At 43.1% G+C, this 24916-nt stretch overlaps 1 protein-coding gene across 1 annotated transcript; it reads left to right on the forward strand.

The window, feature by feature from the left end:
* Window positions 1-245: 245 nt before the first annotated feature.
* LOC308676681 (kinesin-like protein KIF22) lies at window positions 246-22509 on the forward strand. The gene is made up of 12 exons (XM_081342670.1): window positions 246-280; window positions 892-1148; window positions 7828-7955; window positions 8087-8235; window positions 10551-10991; window positions 11092-11245; window positions 15692-15794; window positions 15959-16130; window positions 17378-17495; window positions 17583-17656; window positions 20487-20687; window positions 22282-22509. Exons 2-12 carry the CDS (start codon window positions 898-900, stop codon window positions 22351-22353), a joined length of 1863 nt encoding a protein of 620 aa, XP_081198796.1. The 5' UTR covers window positions 246-280; window positions 892-897; the 3' UTR covers window positions 22354-22509.
* The last annotated feature ends 2407 nt before the right edge of the window (window positions 22510-24916 follow it).

Consider the following 24916-nt stretch of genomic DNA (forward strand, 5'->3'; position numbering starts at 1 on the left):
CGTAGCACTTCCGTTCCGAATTCGCCATGTTTTACGACGCATCTTCTCCAAACGCCATTTTGTTCCACGGCGCGTGCGCAAATTTCCGTTCTGTTTCCCCTCCCTTCACACTGCTCTAGAGCTCGCCACACTTCAGAGAGTTGCGCATGCGCAGAGGGAAAAAGGTTGTTTCCTTTCTTTTCTCCCATTGGTCTGTTTCCTATTACGGGGCGGGCGCCAAATACAAACGGAGATTGGGTTCCGACTTTGCACGGGCTGAAGCGGTTTGGACTTGGTAAAGGTGAGTGCAATGTGTGGAGGAGACACTTTTTTTTTTGGAAACTGATATTTCGAAGCAAATCCCATTTTAAGTGCTTAGAAAGAAGTCCAAGTCCCATCAAAAGCCTCCTTGCAAAATAGGACTCCGACCCGACTTCAGAGAGGTTTTTGCATCCAAAAGCCAGCATTGCCGTGAGCTCTCCACCCCTACTTGTGCTAACATCGTGGCGTCATTAATAATAAACCTTTATTGTCAAAGTACAACATGTGTACATTGAGATTAGCTGAGCCTCCCCCTGTGCTCTCCCCCCAACACACAGTGATAACAAACCCTCCATCCCACCACACTATGTGAACCAACTACACCACACACCGGCCTCCCAAGTCAATTCTGCATAAGATTATGCTGGCGCTAGTGTCACTGCAAGCACAACATTCCCATTTGCACTAGCGTTGCGGCATTGCGTGGGCACTAGCATCACCCGAGCGTCGGATGGGCGCTCGTGGCCCCATTTGCATCGTGCGTGCACGGCCCTGTTGGTGCCTCCCCCCCAAGCCCTGGGCCACCAACCCGGAAAGGTTGGGGTCCGCTGCGCTAATACATTTGTTCAATCATGTATTTTTCCCCCACAGGTATTCATGACAACTCATCAGCGATTAAGCCGGGCTGACTTCCGCCGCTCTGATAATGTCATGACAACTCATCAGCGATTAAGCCGGGCTGACTTCCGCCGCTCTGATAATGGCTCTGAGCAAGTACAGGTTTGTGTACGACTGCGCCCAGGTGTGGGGACAGGACAAGGTCAAGAAGCTCCATGTGTACGAGGTGTGGACTCCAACTCCTTGGAAATTCTCAACTGGAGAAATGAGATGAAGACTATGAAATACAAGTAAGTTGGGTAGGGGATTCAATAGATTTGAATGACTCTTAGTGTGCCTAATTTTCCACAGGATTGAACTATGCTGCAATGAGCAATGACAGATGCTTTTTCTTCTGAGTCATGCTACTTTTTATAATTAGTCTCTTTGCATGCACGTACTATGGGAATGAACTGCTGGGGGTTCATTGTATGGACAAGAGTCAGTTTGAGCTAGTGGTTAAAATACAAGGAGATGTTGAGTTTTAGTTCTGCCTTAGAAATTAAATCTAGTTGGGTGACTTTGGGTTATTCTCTCTCAGCTCAACCCATCTCCCAGGATTGTTGTGGGGAAAATAGAAGGAAGACATCCACACTCAAGGAGTATGCTCACTGCCTTGAGTTGGTTTTTTTAAAAAAATAAATCCAGGATATAAATAGTAAAATGCCAACAGTCTGTTGTGGTTCAAAGCTTCAGGAGAAAGGAGTCCAAGAGCCGCATAAGAACAGATACATGGTCGTGAGATATTTTGATACCGGTGGATATATGAAGACAGGTAATTTGGTACCTTTCGCTAAGGTCCAGCAAATATATCTAATTGCAAAGGAGTGTGGGAATTGTTGTTGTTGTTAGTTGCGAAGTCGTGTCCGACCCATCGTGACCCTATGGACAATGTTCCTCCAGGCCTTCCTGTCCTCTACCATCTTCTGGAGTCCATTTAAGCTCACACCTACTGCTTCAGTGACTCCATCCAGCCACCTCATTCTCTGTCGTCCCCTTCTTCTCTTGCCCTCAATCTTTCCCAGCATTAGGCTCTTCTCCAGTGAGTCCTTCCTTCTCATTAGATGGCCAAAGTATTTGAGTTTGAGCTTCAGGATCTGGCCTTCTAAAGAGCAGTCAGGATTGATCTCCTCTAGGACTGACCAGTTTGATCGCCTTGCAGTCCAAGGGACTCGCAGGAGTCTTCTCCAGCACCAGAGTTCAAAGGCCTCAATTCTTTGGCGCTCAGCCTTTCTTATGGTCCAGCTTTCACTGCCATACATTGCAACTGGGAAGACCATAGCCTTGACTATACGCACTTTTGTTGACAGGGTGATGTCTCTGCTTTTTAGTGTGCTGTCTAGATTTGCCATGGCTTTCCTCCCCAGGAGCAAACGTCTTTTAATTTCTTGGCTACAGTCCCCATCTGCAGTGATCTTGGAGCCCAGGAAAATAAAATCTGTCACTACCTCCATTTCTTCCCCATCTATTTGCCAGGAATTGAGAGGGCCGGATGCCATGATCTTGGTTTTCTTAATGTTTAGTTTCAACCCAACTTTTGCACTCTCCTTCTTCACTCGCAACAAGAGACTCTTCAGTTCCTCTTCACTTTCTGCCATTAGAGTGGTATCATCTGCATATCTTAGGTTGTTGATATTTCTTCCAGCAATCTTAATTCCAACTTTTGATTCATCTAGCCCTGCCTTTCTCATGATGTGCTCTGCATATAAATTAAATAGGCAAGGCGACAGTATACAGCCTTGCCGGACCCCTTTCCCAATTTTGAACCAATCAGTGGTTCCGTGTCCAGTTCTCACTGTTGCTTCTTGGCCCGCATATAGGTTTCTCAAGAGACAAATAAGATGGTCTGGTATGCCCATCTCTTTAAGGACTTGCCACAGTTTGTTATGATCCACACAGTCAAAGGCTTTAGCATAGTCAATGAAGCAGAAGTAGATGTTTTTCTGGAACTCTCTAGCTTTCTCCATGATCCAGCGTATGTTAGCAATTTGATCTCTAGTTCCTCTGCCTCTTCGAAATCCTGCCTGTACTTCAGGTAGTTCTCGATCCACATACTGCTGGAGTCTAGCTTGTAGAATTTTAAGCATAACTTTACTAGCATGAGAAATGAGTGCAATGGTGCGATAGTTTGAACATTCTTTGGCATTGCCTTTCTTTGGAATTGGAATGTAAACTGATCTTTTCCAATCCTGTGGCCACTGTTGAGTTTTCCAAATTTGCTGGCAAATTGAGTGTAGCACTTTTACTGCATCGTCTTTTAAGATTTTGAATAGCTCAGCTGGAATACTGTCACCTCCACTAGCTTTGTTGTTGCTCAGCTTTTCTAAGGCCCACTTCACTTCACATTCTAGGATGTCTGGCTCGAGGTCAGTGACCACCTCATTGTGATTGTCAGGGATGTTAAGCTCATTCCTGTATAGTTCTTCTGTGTAATTTTGCCACCTCTTCTTAATCTCTTCTGCCTCTGTTAGGTCCCTGCCATTTTGGTCCTTTATCATGCCCATTTTTGCATGAAACATTCCTTTCATCTCTCCAATTTTCTTGAAAAGATCTCTGGTCCTCCCTATTCTATTGTTTTCTTCTATTTCTTTGCATTGTTCATTTAAGAAGGCATTCTTATCTCTTCTAGCTATTCTTTGGAATTCTGCATTTAATTGGGCATATCTTTCTTTTTCTCCCTTGCCTTTCGCTTCCCTCCTTTCCTCAGCTATTTGCAAAGCTTCCTCAGATAGCCATTTTGCTTTCTTGCATTTCTTTTTCTTTGGGATGGTTTTGGTTGCTACCGCTTGTACAATGTTGCGAACCTCTGTCCATAGTTCTTCAGGCACTCTGTCTATCAGATCTAATTCCTTAAATCTATTTGTCACCTCTACTGTATATTGAACAGGGATATGATTTAACTCATACCTGACTGGCCTAGCACTTTTCCCTACTTTCTTTAATTTAAGCCTAAACTTTGCAACAAGAAGCTCATGGTCTGAGCCACAGTCAGCTCCTGGTCTTGTTTTTATTGACTGTATAGAGCTTCTCCATCTTTGGCTGCAGAGCATATAGTCAATCTGATTTCTGTGTTGACCGTCTGGTGATGTCCATGTGTAAAGCCGTCTCTTGGGTTGTTGGAAAAGAGTGTTTGCTATGACCATCGTATTCTCTTGACAAAATTCTATCAGCCTGTGCCCTGCTTCATTTTGTACTCCAAGGCCAAACTTGCCTGTTATTCCAGTTATCTTTTGGCTTCCTACTTTAGCATTCCAATCCCCCATGACGATAAGAACATCATTTTTGGGTGTTAGTTCTATAAGGTGCTGTAGGGCTTCATAGAACCGGTCAATTTCATCCTCTTTAGCACTGGTGGTTGGGGCATAGACTTGGACTACTGTGATATTGAATGGTTTGCCTTGGATTCGAACTGAGATCATTCTGTCATTTTGAGGATTGTATCCCAGTATTGCTTTTCCTACTTTTTTATTGACTATGAAGGCTACTCCATTTCTTCTGAGGGATTCTTGCCCGCAGTAGTATACCTGATGGTCATCTGAATTAAATTCACCCATTCCTGTCCATTTTAGTTCGCTGATACCTAAGATGTCGATGTTTAGTCTTGTCATCTCTTGTTTGACCACGTCCAGCTTTCCTTGATTCATGGATCTTACATTCCAGGTTCCTATGAAGAAAAAATCTTTACAGCATCGGACTTTCCTTTCACCACCAGACATATCCACAGCTGAGCGTCCTTTCGGCTTTGGCCCAGTCGCTTCATTCTTTCTGGCGCTACTAGTACTAGCCCTCTGCTCTTCCCCAGTAGCATATTGGACGCCTTCCGACCTGAGGGGCTCATCTTCCAGCGTCATATCGTTTTGCCTTTTGGTACTGTCCATAGGGTTTTCATGGCAAAGATACTGGAGTGGGTTGCCATTTCCTTCTCCAGTGGATCACGTTTTGTCAGAACTCTCTGCTATGACCTTTCCGTCTTGGGTGGCCCTGCACGGCATAGCTCATAGCTTCATTGAATTACGCAAGCCCCTTCGCCACGACAAGGCAGTAATCCATGAAGGGGATGGGAATTGTAAACAGGTCCTATATTTTTTTTTTAAAAAAAGTTATTAATTTTCCAGTTTTACATCCAAATATTTAGGAAGCAGTGTGGTGATTGGGTAATCAATAATCCCATAACAAGATCTTTCGTACATGTCTCAGGTTACATCATCAAAAATTCCCTCTCTATTTCCCTTGATTATTATATCACATTCAAATTAATACATTTCTAATTATAACTCGAACAGTTAAGACATTTATCAATGTATTTTTACTTATACATATCCTGTTTTTAAATTTTACCTAATTTCAATTACAGTGTTCCAATTTTAGCCTTTAATATCCACAGTATTTAGATTTCGGGTAACCCAAATTTCCCTTATTTCATTACAAAATAGTTGTCATATCTAAAATACACATATTGTTTACTTAAATACATTCTTACATTATTTCACAAGTATACTATTTCTCATCCTAGTACCTCATCACTTACTAATAAAGTATCGTTTATTGTCTCAATCCAACTTCCATATTATAATTAAAAACTATATTCTAATGGCTAATTTTCATTTCCCTTGTAAATCTAAGTCCTAAATATGAAATCAATATCTTTTAAAATCTCCTTAGCCCATTAAGTGAGATTTTAGGCTCTTCCATTATAAGTGGGGAAAAAATCCCATTTTTTAAGTCTAACTCTAGTTTTCTTTTTGTGCCAAACAGGCTTCCATACCAGTGCCTTAAATCCTCAGATGAATCTCCCTTCATTCCTACACATCTTATTTGAATCAAGGGAGACCATCCAGTTATCAATTTTTCAAAGGAACTGGCCCCTTTGTAATCATTGGATTGCTGCTCTAATAGTTCAAATCTCCATGTTTGGTTTAGAATATTTGTCGTCAGTTCAGTCTGGTCTTCTTCCGGTTTCATCTGGCTTGAGTAAGAAATCATGTCCAATATTGTGATTGTTGTTTGGTTGTCTAGGTTAGGTTCTCAATATGCTGTACTTGTTGGATCTTTAGCGTCCTCCATCTTAGTGTTGCTTTCTTCGGTTTCTGTTGCTTTTTGAATTGCAGATTTTTTTAGTTGAAATCAAGGTTTGGCTATCAAAGTTCTCAGTAGATTGTACTTTTTGTTCTTTAAAGTCCTCTTTGATATTAATTTCTTCCTCTTTTGTTGCTTTTTGGATTGTAAGTTCATCAGTTGAAACTTGGGCTTCATTTTGTAAATTTAAGGTGGCACCTTTGTCTTTCAATCTGGAATTCATTAGCTCAGTAGCTTCAAGGATTTTTTCAAGTATAAGTTTATAGTTAAGTTGTGGGTAGTATTCCTCCATTTCTATGGTGTTTACAGATAGTCCTTTAGTGGAGGCTATTTTTGATAAAAGTCAGTGAATGTCCACCTCCACTATTCCTAGAAGTTGTTTTAACCACCCAGCTGTTTCAAATTCTTATCTTTTTTAGATAGTACCAATGTTAGACACAAAAATAGTCACAAATTGAAATCCACTCTGTGTTACAAATAGAAAAGAAGTTTATTAGACTTCACAACAAAGTCTAAAAAGTAACGGTTTGCAAAACTGGTGGATTCAGGAAGGCAAACAATGTAGCCAAACACTGAACCACACCCCAAATTCCAAAATCATAAATTATTATACATCCTATCGCAACGCCCCATTCCCTCCCCCATGGCCCCATTGGCTTAGGCTTTGGAGGTTACAATCTATCAGAAGCGCCAAAACAGAATACATTATCTCTGCCCCTGTTTGCTTACATTATACTAATAAGATCCCTCCCCTACTATCCTGTTTCTAGAGGAGAGATGTCTCCCATCTTCTACACCTGCCAGGGGTACCAGGCACCAGAAGGTACTTAAAAACAATTCCTAGGTGGTAATTCACACTGGGCCCCATGGTAACTCCTGTTCTCCCCCTCCCTCCATTTGAGGCCTGTATTTTTTCCCCATATACTCAAAGCATCTACTCAGGCAATTGATTATAAAATCATTATTATAAAATATAAAATATGATTACATGATAATACTAAAACCATATATGTTTTTATTTTTAAATTTCCTCGCTACTTCCAGTTATTTTCCACACCAAGGACAAATCTAGGCAATAAGCAGGTCTCACAAAGAAATTCACTTGCTATACCAGGCTTCACCACACGATGTCCCCAATAGCATGTATAGTTTTTTTCCAAACTCAAGTTAGGCTTTTATCCAGTTTAAAATTTTTTTCCAACCTAACAAGTAGATAAGGTAATAGGTCCCCATAGAAATAGGAACTTTTTGGGACCCCAAATATCCAAAAGGTACAAGTCCAATTATTTAATTGTTTAGTTTAGTTGTTCTTTTCTTTTCTTTTCAAAGCTTTATTTTCCCAAGGTAGGCAGACGCCACCATGTTAAAAGGGGGGAAGAAATTTCAAGAGGCTTTTACAGGAAGATAGTTGGGATACAAGAAAGGTAAGGTAAGGTCTCACCCAATTCCTCTGTGGTGCTTTCGTTGTGCTTGGTGGTGATTTTGGCTTTCAGCTGGTATGGCTTAGTGATCGGCCATATTGATGGCCGATCTTTTCTCTGTCGGTCCAAAGGAGCTGCCTCAGATCAAACAGAAGGACTGCCGCCCTTCCACGATCTGTCGAGGATCCTCCTCACGGTCATCGCCCCTCCAGGGCAACTATTGATCCTTTTCAGGGTCTCCCAATGAAGGAAAACTGGGTGGCGGAGAGAGCGCTCTCCTCGAACGTCCGCCGGTGCAGCGATTGCCAACAGGTCCCATACTTTTTGTATCTGGATTTGCTGTCCCATTTCTCAAGACTGTTAAAGAAAAATTTCAGAGAAGCCAGTAAGCCTCTGTCCTGCATTCCTTTAACATCCATACGTTCTTCACCAGGTTTGATGCATTTTATGGTGAGGCAGCCACCCAACATGATGTCTACATGGGGTCAGTCAAGCCTGTCTTACACCATCTGTTGAAGGGGCAGAATGCCAGCGTATTGGCTTATGGACCAACTGGAGCAGGTGACTATAAGGCAGTGCTACAAAGAAACCAAATGAACCCAGAGGGGTTGGGGTCATCTGGGGGAAAGAACTGGGCTAAAAGGATATGATGATGCTATATTGTTCTCATCTTGTCTCCTGCCAAATCATAGGCAAGACATACACCATGTTGGGAAGTCCAGATTGCCCAGGTGTGATCCCTCGAGCTGTTCGAGATGTCTTGCAGATGACAAGGGATGCTTCAGAAGATAAATGCAAATACTCTGTCTCTATGTCCTATCTGGAAATCTATCAAGAAAAGGTAAAAATGCGTGGTTTACATAATTGTGCAAAGGGGAAATTGAGCCCGGTAAGTATAATGGCGCAGAATGACAGGATTTTTCTGGGAAGAAGGGGATTTAAAGCATAATGGAAATAAAAAGCCAGATCTGTTGGAGAGAGCATGTCCAATTGATCATGGCAAATGATAGATGTGCATGTGAACTTTCTTTTTTTTCCCCACCATGCTGCTTTAGGATTTATCACCGCTTTTAATGGAAAGTGTGTTGGATGTAAACATACTATTTGTTTACTGATTAGTATAGGAAGTTCTGGACAATCCTTTTTCTACTTTCATTCCAGGTTATTTGAACACATGATGGGGAGGGGGAACTAAAGCAAGAGGCAGTTGGAGTCAGAGCTCAGACTGAGTAGAGTTAGACATTGAGACACAATTTCTTATATGCCTCACATTTCCATTCTTTTCTGATAACTTTGCCAGTCCCTCTCTCTCCCAAGAAGTAAACTTAGGGATATTTCTTTATTTAGCATGCTTGTACATTGAGAGCAAGGGAGTCTACAATGTTATTACAGAGTAGTTTGGCTGCCTAAGATTGCTCGTTTGTTTAGTTCATTATCCAGAGTGCACTGCAGGGAGCCAAGTAGCGCCACACACTGAGTGGCTAACATAATAGATACCTCTTATCGAAAATCTCAGCTTAATCTCTTGAAGGGAGAGTTTGAAGTTAAGTTAATTAAAGCAGACCAGTGTTGCTTAACCTCAGCAGCTTTAAGCTGTGTGGACTTCAGTTCCCAGAATTCCTCAGCCAACTTAAAAGTTGCTGAGGTTGAACAACACTGAAGTAGACCGTGAATCCTTAAGACAACAAGCTTGTCTACCTTGGCCTAGGAGATTGGCAGGTTGATTGGTGGTGCAACATTTGTCCCTCACCACCTCCTGCTCTTCCAACTCTGCTCTGATCACACACACACACACACACACACACACACACACGATATTCTACATGGCCCCTGGCTGGAATTATTTCAGTTCTAAAGATTGATGAAGAACTGAGGGATGATTATTGGGAAGGAACAGATGGCAAGGAACCACTTGCAAAGGAAAAGAAGAAAGCTAATAGCTACTGAGAGTATAAGAGGGGAAAAGATATGGACAATAGAGGACATGTGTAGGAGATGACCAGGTGGGGTTGAACACATTAATTTGGAGTCGCTATCATCCATAAGCTCTCCCCCTTGAAGTCCATTGATTCTTATCTGGCACCAATTGCCTTGACCGTTAATAGAGCAGATTCCTATGAATAGGTAGCAAAAAATAATCTCGTAGTGCTTTTGAATTCTCTCTGGGCTCCTGATTTCCTACGTCTCGACACACGTGAAGAAAAGACTGGAGAGGAAAAAAGGGGTGGGAATTTACAGTTCTCAGGATTCTGTTGGGCACCAGCTATCATCAGCCCAGCATTAATGGCTAGTGCTGGAAGATGACAGCTCTCACGGCAACAAAAGCAATGCAACAGGGCGTGTTAAGGAGAAAAATGTTCTGTACCAGCCTACTACCGGCCCTGCAGAAAAGGCAGGGACAACCCCTTTACAAAACGGCAAGAGGCTGGAACTAAGCCTGCCAAATTTATTGACACAAAACAGAGCAAACAGAGCAAAACCAAAACACGAACAATGAAACAGGAGCTATATTTGCCTTCAGCAAACCAGCCCTCCCACACATTCCCCTTTTAAACAGTTCAAGGCGTGGCTTCTCTCTGCCTCCTTCCGAGGTGCCCCATTGCCTTCCTCTGTTTACTCCTGATTGACTGCCTCCTGCGTCGGGCGTCCTTGAACAGGGCCAACTGTGGGTCATCTTCATCCCCGCTGTCAGGCTCACACAGCTGGGTCTGCGTCGTAACCAGATGGGAGGGGCCTGGCTGAGGGCTCTGCAGAGCCTCAAGGCTATCCTCAGCAAGCTCTCCAACACCCCCCTCCTCCTCCTCTGAATCGTCCGACCCAACTGCCGAACCCACAGGCTGACCCTGAATCACAACAAAAAAAGGCTCTTATGCCTGAAGCAGAATAGGCAGGAAAAAGGCTCGTTTGACTGAAATTAGTGTCTTGAAGAGAAAAACAAGAAACCAATGCAGAAATTGATTCAGCATCCTGTCATTGGAAAAATGAGATTTGAAACAGTTTTTTAAACAACTTAAAAATCAATGCCCAGATTACTCACCTTTGGGAAAAATGCGGTTGCTGGAATGTATTAGCTTATCTGGGGGAAAGCTAAACAAGGAGTGAGAGTTAAAATTCCGCATCCGCCATCCAAACTAGGGTTTTTCCTCCATTCCTCAGGTTTTGGACCTTCTTCAGGCCACCCTCCGAGACCTGCCCATCAGAGAGGATCGTAACCACACCATCCTGGTTCCAGACTTGACCCAGAAGGAGATTGCTAGCTTTGCAGACTTTGAAAGCCATTTCATACCGGCGAGCAAAAAACGAACGGTGGCATCGACTCAGCTGAACCAGCGCTCCAGCCGCAGTCACGCCGTGTTGCTGGTTCTGGTGAACCGGATCCAGGACTGGCCCACGTATGCTCACCAGACTGCGAAGCTGTGCCTTATCGACTTAGCTGGCTCCGAGGACAATCGAAGAACAGGCAACAAAGGCCTACGCCTGAAAGAGAGTGGGGCGATCAACAGCTCCCTCTTTGTGCTCAGCAAGGTGGTTGATGCCCTTAATCAGGGCTTGCCTCGAGTTCCTTATAGAGACAGCAAACTGACCCGCCTGTTGCAGGTAATTGGGATTCTCTCTTTCTCTCTCCTCCCCCCCCCCAACCGGGATGGGAAGGAGTTGGCATCAAGGACTGATATTTCCCCTGGAATCTCTCCTCTAGGACTCTCTGGGAGGCAGTGCCCACAGCTTGATTATTGCAAACATCGCTCCAGAGAAGAAGTATTACTTTGACACTCTCACAAGCCTCAACTTTGCTGCAAAGTCCAAACAAGTTGTGAATAAATCCTTCACCCAAGAAGCCCTGCCACAAACTGGTAAGTCAGGAATTATGAGGTCTGGGCTTTGGAGGAAAGTTGGGAATTCCGGAAGCCACCAAGCAACAAAAAGGCTGCTCTGTAGCCTTCAGCACTTGAAGCTTCCACAATTAGATTAAAGGAGAAAATATCGGTGTGAATTGCTCTACTCAGAAAGGCTAGGCAAGTGGTGGGAGCGCGGGGGAGCCAGACCTTTTCATCATGGCACCTACATTCCGGAACACTTTTTCCCAAAGTCTAGACCGGCCATGCTGGCTGGGGAATTCTGGGAGCTGAAGTCCACATATCTTCAAGTTGCTAAGTTTGAGAAACAGCGGTTTACACCAGGGCTTTTCAACCTTTTCACCCATTGTACCACTTTTAGGATATGGCAACATCCGAGTACCACCAGTCGCCTAGCAAGGGGTCAAAAACTTGATAATCCCCCCCCCCAAAAAGGGAAAAAAGTCACGAAGTACAGGTAGTCCTCGACTTAACAACAGTTCGCTTAGTGACTGTTCAAAGTTACAATGGCACTGAAAAAGTGCCCCCCAAGCCACAGCCAAGCAATACACCTGCCTGCCTGCCTGGCGGCGCTCTTCCTCCTGTCCGAGGTTTTCATTGTTGTGAGCATTTATGTTGAGGATTGGCAGCGGGGGTGGGGTGGGGGGTGTTTGGTTTTTATTCCCGTCTGCTGGTTTTGGTCACTTCACATGACCCTGGGACACTGAGACGGTCATAACCAACATTCCAGCTGATCGGATCTTCTTCTGGACTCAGAAGCACCAGGATCAGCACCGAGCTCCAGCTGGAGCCTGGCGCTGATCCTGGCGCTTCCGCTGAGCCCTGACAGCCCCGAAGAAGCGCTGATTCTGATACTTCCGCTCAGCCCTGACAGCCTTGCAGCTCCAGCCGTCTCTCGCTCAGGCTTGTGCGGTGCTGCCACTGGTTCAGCTCATTCCCCTCCCCCGCTACCACTTTTCTAGGACGGTTGCGTACCACCTGCTAGGTGCCAATGTACCACAGGTGGTACCCGTACCACTGGTCAAAAAGCCCTGGTTTACACCGAGTCTTAATGTAGTAAAGAAGAAAGTGTTTCAAAAGGTTTCGGGGCAAAAAAAAATAATCAAATCTAAACCTGCCTATATAGGTAATAGGAAACCAGCAAACCCTGGGAAAAGTGAAACTCTGAGCAACCAACCAGAAGCAGGAAGTTCTCTCTCAGGTAAGTTCATGAAAGGGGAGGAGGGCTGACCTCATTATACCTTCCATTTTGGGGAGGTGAGATCTTTCTTCAGTCTTGGAATTAACACTCTAGAGTAGCATTTCTCAGTTGGAATTTTGAGAGGTTACTAGGAGTTCTGCCTGAGGTTGTAATTGAAGAAAAATAAATAAATCTTTTTTTAAAACTTCATACACAATGCAATGTTAGCAATCACCGTGGTGGGATGCTTTCACACCGCATTCGGCTTCTGGCCTGCTGATTTGCTGTTGTTGTTGTAAATGCTGTAAAACATGGACCGTGTGTGGGTTAGGAGCATATTTGCATTGTTAAGTTTTCACATTTCATATTTTCTGGTGATGTTTATGCCATGGTTCCCTGAGATCTGGAAATTATTTCAAAGATTTCTCTTTGAAATAATCATCTGTATTATTCCTAATGTCTTAATCTGTGTTGTGTAGATTCCTACCTGAAAGATGGGAGTAAGTTAAAATCTCTGGGATCTCTGAAATTTATTTTTCCTGTTATCTTCATTTCTCAAATAACATTAAGCTACATAATAAAGGTGTATCTAATCTTTTTCTGAACATTCTGACAAGGAGGCCATCCTATACCACGTATTGCACTTTGCTAGCTGCAGAACGGCAAGAAAATCGGAGTTCCACTTGCTTCTTCCTGAGTAAAGACTGGGATTTTCCATATAAAGAGTTGGTGGGGAATTAAGGGGCCAACCTACCAAATTATAGTTTCAGGCATCAAGTAAAATATTGCCTGATTTTTTTTCCTTCTGTGACCGGAGAAATATCCTTAGAAATTTTCTAAATCATGGAAAGAAAGGTCCTTCCAAAACGTGACAGATGGCCATATTCCAAGCTCTTATTTGTTACCCGCTGCAGTCAAAACAATTCTTTCCTGATAACAAAAGAGTTATTAGTTCCATTTGTTAAGGACTCTGTGAAAACGGGGGCTCAGGTGACCCTGCTTTAATCTGAGGGTTCCTTGATATTCTCTGAGCTTGCTTGCTTGCAGACATTTCATTTATGCTCCTTGATATTCTCTGAGCTTGCTTGCTTGCAGACATTTCATTATCCAAACTAGGTAAGATCATCCGTGCTAGTAAGAAGTGTAGTTTGCTGTCAGTTTATATTCTAGCGTGGCTTGCCATGTCAGTGTTGGTGGGGGCGATCTAAGAGATTTTTTGGTTGTGCTGTTTACTGTTGGCTCTTTGGCAGTTTCTCGACTGGCATATTGCTTATTTGATTGCTGGCCTGAAGTTAACCTTGGAGTTAATCTATGGCAGGGGTGTCAAACTCAATTTCATTGAGGGCCGCATCAGCATTGCGGTTGCCCTCAAGGGGCCGGGTGGGTGTGGCCTGGGTGGGCGTGGCCTACTGGGTGGGCGTGGCTAGAGTGTGTAAGGCCTACTGGGTGGGCGTGGCCAGCTCTACATCGTTCGCATCAAGGGTGCCTATGGGGGCCTGGGCAGGAGTGGGACAGATCTGGGGGTCTCTGGCAGGAGGAGGGTCTCTGGGCCAGGGCCAAGGCAGTGGGGGCCGTTCCCTCACTGTTTCCAGGATGGCTTCGCGGGCCACATGAAACCACTTCGCAGGCCGGATCCGGCCCCGGGGCCTTGTGTTTGACATGCCTGATCTATGGTGATCTGGGGGCTGACTGCTGGTGGAGAGCTGCTTGGCATTTTTTTCTTTCTTTTTGGGCTGGGTGATAGCCTCTTTTGCAAGTACGCGCACACCCGGCTGGCCACTCACCCGGCCCAGTTGTGATTAGGCCACAGCCCAGTAATGAGTGAGCCATGGCCCACAGGTTGGGGACCCCTGCTATAAGCCAAGGTACTTGTGGGACAACACTGATAGTCCTCAACGTACGACCACAACTGAGCCCAAAATTTCTGTTGCTCAGTGAGACCATTGTTAAGTGAATTTTACCCCATTTTACAACCTTTCCTGTGACGGTTGTTAAGTGCTGTTAATTAAATCACTGCAGTTGTGGACTTAGTAACACGGTTGTCAAGTGGCTTCCCCATTGACTTGGCTTGTCAGAAGATTGCCAAATGAATCAGTTGCCAAGTGTCTGAATTTTGATCCTGCCACCACGGGGATTTTGTGACGGTTGTCAGAAATAGTCATAAGCCATTTTTTTTCCACTGCAGTTGTAAGTTGGAACAATCATTAAATGGACTCCCAAAGATGCTTTTTAAGGAGGCAACTGAACTTCCTTGTTTGACGGAGAATCTTCATAGACACTAAATGAACCGTTGTTAAGTCGAGGACTACCTGTGGAATATTATATCGGAGACTACAGCTGAGAACACTTTCCTGGCAAATTTTCCATCCTACCTGATCTCATAGCTTCGTAGCAACACATAATAATAATAATAATAATAATAATAATAATAATAATAATAATAATAATAATAATAATAATAATAATAATAATAATGGGATGTTGTCTTTTACAAATTCAGTTGGTTGGCCTATTTTAATGCTCTTTTTATTTTGACACATGATGGAATAATTTTGAATAATACACATTGTGAAGGGCAAAATCATAATGTAAGAAACAAGGTTTCTTTTCCTAAAAGCGGCCAATGGAGTTGGACAATAGGGAAGAGACGGGTTTTGAGAATTTTATTTCTATATACTTCTCTATCAGATAAACAAAGGGCTTTGTTCTGGCGATGGACCGAGTCACAAGCCAGCCAGTTTTAGCCTACAGAATTGTATGAAGCAAGCCTACCTGACTAGTTTTGTGGACCAGCCTATCACGCAATGGCAGGAACTGAATTGACTGAATACAGTTAATGACCTCGACTTATGGCCACCGTTGAGCACAAAATGTCTGTTGCTAAGTAAGGGTCCTTGAGGGTTTTGCCCCATTTTACAACCTTTCCTACCACGGTTGTTAAGTGAATCGCTGCAGTGGTGAAGTTAGAAACATGATTGTTAAGTGAATCTGGTTTCCCCGTTGACTTTGCTTGTCAAAAGGCGTTCACATAACTTTGGGATATTGCGGCCGTCATAAATATGAACCAGTTGCCAAGTGTCCAGATTTCGATCCCAGGACCGTGGGGATTGCTGCGACAGTCATGAGTGTAAAAAACAGTTGTGGGTCACTTTTTTTTTTTTGGCGCAACTGTAACTTTTGAGCAGCCACCGAACGAATGGTTGCAAGTCTTATCCGTAAACCGTGACTGTTGGGCAAAGACAGCTGATCCTCTTCTTCCACAGATGGCAAGAGGCCTTGTCCAGGCTTCAGAGATGCAGGCCCTGAGGCCAAGAGACCTTGCCTACAAGAAGAACAGCCAGGGCCACCTGAACTGAAGCCGCTCAGGTGAGTCACCAGGTATTTGGTAGCTTTGGGTGCAGTCCAGTTCTTTCATGCCACAGAGCCAAGCCACCTGCCGAATGCTGGACGCAGGAGGGATTGTTGCTCTGGTTGGCGTGTTGGAGGAGCAAGACGGAATCTGACATGGGGCGGGCCTTTTTCTGTACTAGTGGTTTGCTGCCTCTTGAGAATCTCAGCCCCACTTTGGCTGAACGATTGCTACGATTGGAGGCCCTAGAGAAAGAACAGGCTGGGAGCCAGATGTTACCTCTCCTTAACACACCACGCAGGGAACGGCTGAACGTCCTGAAACTCCTGCATGAGACACGTCGTGAGATGAAGGTCTGTCTTTTGTGATGTGACGTGACTTAAGTACAGTGGTACCTTGGTACTCGACTGCTTTGAAACTCATCGGATTTGGTACTCGGCACACAAGCCAGAACATGTCGATATCGGTTGCCTTGTGACTCAACTATATTATTCCTTATGGGAAAAATCTGATTGGTACTCATCGCGCCTCCTGGAACCAATGAACGATGAATACCAAGATACCACTGTAATAGGAATGCAATATTTAGTTGGATGCTCAGATTAATTGATTTTTTTAAAAAAAAATGGTCCTCATTAACCAGTCAGATTTTTAGAAGAAGGCTGGGTCTTTCTCTAGTCTTTTAAAATAAAATTCACCCATACTGAAAACTGAGCAGAGTTTAACCCATTCTTTAAACCAAGGTACTTGTTTTCTGTTTGATACAGATAGGAATATTTCTGCTGAGTTGAAGCTTTTTAAGAGAAGTATGTGTGTTGTCTTCAAAGCCTGTGTGCGAATCACAAATGGATGCATTTGACTGAAAAAGATGACACCCTAAGCATTTCCTCTGATAATTGCTCTTTTCTCTCTTTTGCCCTCCTCACTTTTTTTTTAATTCAGAGTTGTGAGAATGGTAGATGTTAGACTTCAAAGAGGTTTAAAAAAAAACCACTGATTAATATTCTGATTTCTGCTGTGTTGATCCTGTCCAGTTCATGCATTCAGAAAAAGTAACCACATGGTACTATTCATGTTCACAATAAGCAATAGAGGAGAGAAGCACTTAGAACAGGGATGTCGTGACGTGTCGCGACATATCGCGACTTTTCTTCCGTTGCCGGCAATGGGGTGGGTGTGGTTTCGGCATGACGCGTGCAGCCCACAGGCCGGCAGTTTGACACCCCTGACTTAAAAGCAAAAGATTGATAAGAGTGGAGACTTGGAGGAAGGGCAAAATGGAGGCCAACGAACCAGTGATCCATGGCCCCAGTTCCGTTTGAATGGAACGGTGAAGAGAGAAATTAAAAAGGGAGGGATTTGGACAGGGCAGGTAGCCCCAACCTCATGGCAGATGCTGTTAAGTAAATTCAGTGCCACTTGTGCGTTGAAGGGAAAGAGGTTCATAGCAATAGAGGCGATGACTGACTGCCGTAAGATCACGGTTGAACTATTAGTTCAATAGCAGTCTTTTCTTTTCCACAAAGAAATCATGCAATGTTCTTCCTTTTCCCCACCTGCTCCTTAAATTAGCCCTTATTTTACCCCCTGCTTCTTCCAGAGAGTTAAAGAAAAGCAGTTAGAAATGGAAGCCGAGACGCTGAAGAACAAAGAAGTTGCGCTTTTCCCCCGAGCTGCAAAACCCCGAAAACAGGCCAGGGTACTGCCCCTCCAACAAGGTGAGAAGGTTGGGGAGGCTTTCGAAGTCAGACTTTCCTTATTCTCCTCTGTTGCAAGATCCCAATTTGCTTTCTTTTCCTCTCCAGTGCAAACACCTGTCAAGAGTCAACAAGAGGAAGGTGTTACTAAGAAACAGAAGACCAGAGGCCGAAAGAAGAAGGTGGGTAAATCAATTTTGGCTCCCTTTTGATGAAGAACAGGAAGGGTGGCAGAATTTTCCCTCTAGCCGATTTGCCATATGTATCACAGTTTTAAAGGCAACTCAACAAACATCCCTGGGAAAGAGCCATTTCAGACCGTCAATTGGAAGCCTACGTCCTCCAGATGTTTTGTCAGCTGCTAGCATCCTAAGCCATATGGTGACTGCAGCCAATAGCAACTGAGGGTGCAGCCATTTTTGGAGGACCCTTAGGGAGAACTGGGATAGGGAACCTTATTGGTTCATGAAAATTACTACCCAGGTTTGAGGGCCTTCCCACCTCCCTGTGCAAATTGGGGGTTGAATCTTGGAAACCAGGCAACAAATACTGTAGTAGCTCCAAGTATGAGAGACTTTGGCTTTGATGCCTTAGTGCAGGACGGCCTTGTGCTCTTTTCTGAGGTACGTTCACGCACTTTAGACAATTGGTTAAAGAGAAGGAAAGATTGTAAGATCGGTAATGCATACTAATAACGTCCTCGCTCTTAATTAACAGGAATGTACACTGTGATCCAAGAAACTGCAGGATAATCGTTAATAGTGTGGGGCCACGTGTCATTTTAAATTAAAACTTTGCAGAGTATGATTCACACTAGGTGCTGATTATCTGAATCGTAGTTAACTATGCCACACTTGGCTGGGTGTGTGTGTCATAAACACAGTAAGCAAAAATCTATGATTTATGGATTACACTAAGACCGAAGGAGATAATTAAAAAAAATGGATTAGACGGTCTATAAGGAGGAGGCAGTGGAACCAATCAGACACTGCAATTTAGGTTTGTGGTCGGTGGAAAGAGTAGAAATTTTGCTGTTTTTAATATCTGCACCGACCATATGCTTCAAAACTAGATCTGATTGGTTCTGCTACCTGCTACTCACACACTGGGGAACAATTTCATTTGGAAACTGTCCAGCAGCTTTAACAGCGTAGGATGGCCAGCAAGAAGAGAGAACTGTTGACGTTTTGGCCCTAGAGACGTGGATTTCCTAGAAAATTTGGCCAACGAGTATGATTCAGTTAGCATATTTGTCTTATTAGTCATAGTCTTCACAGGTATTAGGGCCAAATCGTTTGACGTCCGGGGGGGGGGGAGGAATCAAATGTAGCTGCTTTATGAAATTTGATATATACAGAAAATCACAAATATTTTTATTTAAAATTTGAAAAGACCATTGGACAATAAGGAATACAAAAATAGTAGCAGTGTAGTTTTGCTTTCTCGTAGTCGCTGTTGTTGTTTTAAGATGAACCACTGCAAAGCATTCTGGTTTGAATTTGCCAAACATTCCCAGACTAAAATATTTTCCACAGGAAAAAAAATTACCCTACATCCTTAGCATTGTTACTACCGTCACTAAATAAAAGCAGGTCACGGGGGAGGTAGTCAGGGCAATGGACAAGCAGCCCTGAAAAATAGCTTTGTCCAGAGACTTCTCAAACCTGGTAGTGCTTCTGGGTCTTGTCATATACTATAGCTTCAGTGTATAGGGAACTACTAGGCAGACGAATTAAGGGCCGGTCAATAACTCACCAAAACATTGAAGGCCAATAGATACCTAACAGTGGTGAGGAAAGCATGTTTTGGGAGGAATGAGATCGTGTTAGCAAGATAGAAACTTAGAATGTGTCTTAGTTAAGGCAAACTTGAAATCCTCTTTGCGGTATGCTTTATCAAAACTGGTACGAGCTACATGAACATAACTGATACGTTTCTTTTCATTAAGGCAATAACTCTTGAGGCTAATTACAGTGGAGGGGGAAGTAATTTTTTTATTTATTATTTATTTTTTATTTTAAATCCATTTATATCCCGCCCTTCTCCGAAGACTCAGGGCGGCTTACAAGCTTAGCAGTAGCCTTCATTCTATGTATATGCCTGCTTGTTAGGGCTTTCACACACCCCCCAAGCGGCATTATTACAAAGTCAGCTTAATTGCCCCCAACAATCTGGGTCCTCATTTTACCTACCTCGGAAGGATGGAAGGCTGAGTCAACCTTGAGCCTGGTGGGATGCGAACCTGCACTAATTGCAGGCAGCTGGTGTTACTTAAGGAGGCATCAGCCCACTTCTCCACCAAGGCTCATTATTTGAGGTTTGCCCAGGGCTTTTTTTCTCATAGTACGCTCAGAACGGAGTTCCGGCACCTTTTTTGGATGGAACCTTGTAGGGTAGGCAAGGCGGGTTGTATGACATGTGTGAGTTCCGGCACCTTTTTCTTTTACAAAAAAAGCACTGGGTTTGCCAATTATGAATATTTATGCTTACGTCATCCGTTACCCCTGCATGGGTAATAGTATGCACCTGGACTTATTTTTTCTCCTCCTTTCCTGAAATTTATATATATGCATCCTTTTGTCTGTGGGAGCCCCTTTGTCAGGCGCTTCCCAAACCCATTATTTTCTGGAGGGAATTACTCCAGCACCCACAGAATAAACAATTACTTCGTCAGCCTTATTGCTTTTGAGGTCCTGCGTTTGATTCCACAGTGTATTGTGATGTAGGCAAATTGATTGGACCAGTGGATAACAGGTCTTTTGGGGAAAAGCTCCGAGCAGATCTCGTAGCTTAGACCAGGGGTCTGCAACCTTGACAACTTTTAAGACTTGTGGAATTCTGGGAGCTGAAGGCCACAAGGTTGCAGACCCCTGGCTTAGACAATCATTTCTTTGCCATGATTCTTGCCTATATTAATAGGAGGTGGGAGTTGATAAATGGCTATGTAAGAGGGGTTTGGTTTTTAAAAAGCAGCCTCATCGGTCACTCTCTGTTTCCACGTTTGTTTTTCAGATTTTAGACGACTCTGAAAACAAGGCTCCCCTTGACTTTGAGATGACAATCCATCCAGATCAGCTGGCTCATAGCAAAGCTAATATTCTGTCCCTCATGAACTCAGGTTCCGTGAAAGATCTTATGGGCCTGCACCTCATTGGCAAGAAAAAGGCACAGCTCATTGTGAGCTGGAGAGAAAATCATGGATCTTTTGAGAAGGTAAGTGGTCTCAAGAGGGCAGAGTTTACTTGGGGACATATTGCTGACCCCATAATTTCTCACATCTAGACAAGCAACTCTTTTTATCATCTGAGTGCCACACTTTTTTAAGTAATAACAATCCAATTCCATTAATCATAAATTGCAGCCGTTGCGTGCCAGCTTTCTTTCTTTGGGGCTTGGGGTGACACCTGCTTAAGTCTGTGATGCCCAACAGAGCTATTGTTTGTAGTTAGGCTGTTGTAAATTGTTCCAAAAATTTAGACAATCCAAAGTCCTCATGGTATTGTACTTTGTGCCCCAATAATAATAGTACCACTGTTGGTTTCTTTCAAATGTTTGCAATCTTCATTTGCAAATAAGCAACCTGTCTCCAGCACTGCAAGTTTTTAAGAAGAGACAGCCATTTGTCTGAAATGGTCTAGGGCACAGGTCTGCAACCCGCGGCTCCGGAGCCACATGCGGCTCTTTCAGCCGTCTCCTGCGGCTCCCAGTCCTCTGCCATGTGCAGTCCAAAAAAAAAAAGTGGGACTAAAAAAGTTCAACCAATCAATTCAAATATGCAGGGTAGGTGCATATCTCTCCTTGGCTCCACTCTTCAGTCAAACCCTGTTCTGCACATGTGCGCATGTACGCGCATGCACACACATTTTTTGCGGCTCCCAGTTTTTCCTTTTGTGAGGGAACCGGTTCCAAGTGGCTCTTTCACTGTTTCAGGTTGCTGACCCCTGGTCTAGGGTTTCCTGCCTGAGCAGGGGGTTGGACTAGATGACCTCCAAGATCCCTTCCAACATTATTATTGTTGTTGTTGTTATTATTATAATTATAATTATTATTATTAAATCTGAGTGTTTTGTAATCCTTCCCAATTCCACCATCATCACCACCATTACCTCCTCCTCCTCACCTTTGAAAACCATCAAGGGCATGGAAGTGTTGCACCGAAGATAGGTGATATAAATGTTAACCTCTAGTATAATTTATATCCTTTTATTGACATTGCACTACAACAAGCCAAAACAGTTTTGCCACCACAACCCGACCATTTTGCTACCACAACTTGATTATTTTGGTGGCACTATACAGGCGGTCCTTGACTTGCAACCATTCATTTAGTGACTGCTTGAAGTTAGAATGGCATTTTAAAAATGACTTATCACAGGTTTTCACCCTTACAACGGTGGCAGCATCCTTATGGTCATGTGATCAAAATTTGGGCACTTGGCAATTGGCACGTATTGATAATCACACTGTCCCGGGGCCACGTGATCACCATTTGTAAACTTCCCCGCTGGCTTCCAACAAGCAAAGTCAATGGGGGGAAGCCAGATTCATTTAACAGCTTCATGGTTCTCTCAACAACTGCAGTGATTTGCTTAACAACTCTGGCAAAAAAATAATAATAATAATTGTAAAATGAGGCAAAACTCATTTCATGATAGAAAAATTGGGCTCAATTGAGGTCTACTGTATTAGGGAGAGTTCTGAGGATCATAGTTCATAAGGCTGTGGATTGCCCAGTGCTGTTCGAAATGATGGGCTATAGTAGCTTACTGTATCGTGGTTTTGGTTTTTTTCTTTTTCTTTTTTATAGGTACAGGATCTTGAGAAAATTCCTGGTATTACAGCTAAACAAGTAGACTCTTTTATGGAGGTATGCATTTAGCCAAGTTTCTACTCAGTTCAGAGAGAAAGATTGTCTAAATTATGTGATTTCATTGGATCAGAATTCCAACTGGCGGTGTGGCTGGCGGCAGGGAATGATGGAAGTTGTCACTCAATAGCTGGAAATTCACCTTTGTGTGTTGTGGGGCGGGGCTGAAAATAGGACATCAAATATGTGAACATTCTGTTCTATTACAGAATCCCAATACTTATCCAGCATCTACATTTATGAGTTAAAAGTTAAAAAAAAATTAGCAGCAAAAAAAATAATAGGTAATCAGTGGTACCAAATGACTACAAATAAGTATATAGTTTTTTTTACTCAAAGCCAGAAAAGTTGCTAGCTTCATAATTCGTTAAGAAAAATAATAATTTTACTTTTTAATGAGAAGGGATCTAGCACTTCAAAGGCTAAATGCTATGGACTCTCCTGTGTTTCCTTTTTACTAAAAGCAGAGTTCGACTTGCTTACTAGCAACGGAGGGGAGACTTAAGTGATTTATTCTTACTCCACCTTCCTAGATTCCTTGCCACTTATAGTGACTAGGTTAATAATGAAACATATTCTTAATTAAGGTACAGTTTCTGAGTGCCGTATTAATGGCTTGATACTACAGTGGCTGAATTTGCATGTTCTAATAAGGCATAATTCCCAGTTTAGCATTTGATGGATTATGAAACTATTATGTGCTGAATTACTGAAGACATTTCATTCCCCTTGGTTGCTCACTTTAGAAAACCGGGAATCTAAATTTAGCATAGCTTTCCGTTATATTTCAACATAAAACATAGTTAACTCAAGGAGAAATTAGATGCTAGAGTAAAACCAAGCCTCCAAGCTATACACACACAGCTTGGAGGTGGGAAATATGCAAGAAAATGATGATATGGTCAAAATACTCACTTGCCTAATAATTGTGCACACAGTGTACAAATGCTGGCTTATTTGGGATTGTCCTGGGTTTGCAAGCAATGGAGGCTATGTTTGATGTAGCAGTTTTATTTAACTTACATTAAAAAGGGAATAAAGGATAAAAACAAAATAAAAAAGGAACAGGGCACAAAAAGAGAGACAATTGTGTACCTAGAATTGGTCATGCTTAGAGCAGAGCTGGTGAAATTAATTAAACCTCTTAGTCATTACTAATTTGATCCATTGATGGATTTATTCTCAAAAGTAGAAGCATCTGGATCCAGACTATGGTAGGAAAGCTTCCATGAGAAACGATAGGTTAAGGGAGAATGGGTTTTTTTATCTGTCCCTGTTTTATATACATAATTTTTATTAATCTTATCAAAATATATAAATGAAAACAATGGGAAAGGGGGGGAAGAGAGAAATATAGGAGAATGGAGGAAAAGGCATTAGCTTCTGACTCTTCATTGCAATAGAATAATAACATTACAGCTCCAACTTACAGTATTGCATAATTAATAGCCATTTCTATAACAGCAAACTTATCTAATCAGCAAAAGCTGAAGACAAAGCTTTTATTTTATTTTTCCTTTCAAGCACAAATCCAGAAGCGGAGGTTTTGCGTAAGTGCTTTTTCAAAAGGCACCTGGACTTTTCTTTTTCCATGAGAAGACGTTTTGCTTCTCATCCAAGAAGCTTCTTCAGTTCTAGCTGAATGGTAGAGAATTCACCACCACTGAATCCTCTTTTGAAAAAGCACTTTTGGGTTGCTAAACCAAGTTTTCATCATAGAGGTAATCGGGCAATGCCTACTGATGGAATAGTTCAGATAGTACAGACATGTCAAACACAAGGCCCGGGGGCCGGATCCGGCCCGCGAAGTGGTTTCATGCAGCCCGCGAAGCCATCCTGGAAAAAGTGAGGGAACGGCCCCCACCGCCTTGGCCCTGGCCCAGAGACCCTCCTTCTGCCAGAGACCCTCAGATCTGTCCCACTCCTGCCCAGGCCCCCATAGGCACCCTTGATGCGAATGATGTAGAGTTGGCCATGCCCACCCAGTAGGCCATATGCACTCTAGCCACGCCCACCCAGTAGGCCATACCCACCCGGACCCCTGAGGGCAACAGCAATGCTGATGCGGCCCTCAATGAAATTGAGTTTGACACCCCTGAGATAGTAGCTATATTCTGTATCTGTGATCAATAAAGGCTTAACATTGCTTTTTTTCCAATTGTGCAGGCAAATATCATCAAATGTCTTCGAAAACTTCAGTAACTGGACTGACACTGAAACAGCATCCCCCATACCACGCTTTTTTAATTAACATTGCTCGTGTGTTCGTTTTTATTTAACTAATACAGGTACTCACCCATCCTTCAGCGGTCAATGAAATGAGGATCCAGATTGTTGGGGGGAACAGGCTGACTCTAAACCGCTTAGAGAAGGCTGTATAGCATTGTGAGTCTATTGGTATTGCTATATTAGATGTTAAAATCTCAGAACAATATTTTTAATGATTACATTTCTCATCCTTGGCCCTTCACTGTAAACAATCCAGCATTCACAACTATCAAGGCATCAACGTAAAGAAGATGGGAGCATTTTTAGTGGGCAATAAAGGAAAATCATTAGTTTTTAAATTTTGGAC

This window comes from Vipera berus, assembly GCF_964194415.1.
Source record: "Vipera berus genome assembly, chromosome: W".
Taxonomy (NCBI): Eukaryota; Metazoa; Chordata; class Lepidosauria; order Squamata; family Viperidae; genus Vipera; species Vipera berus.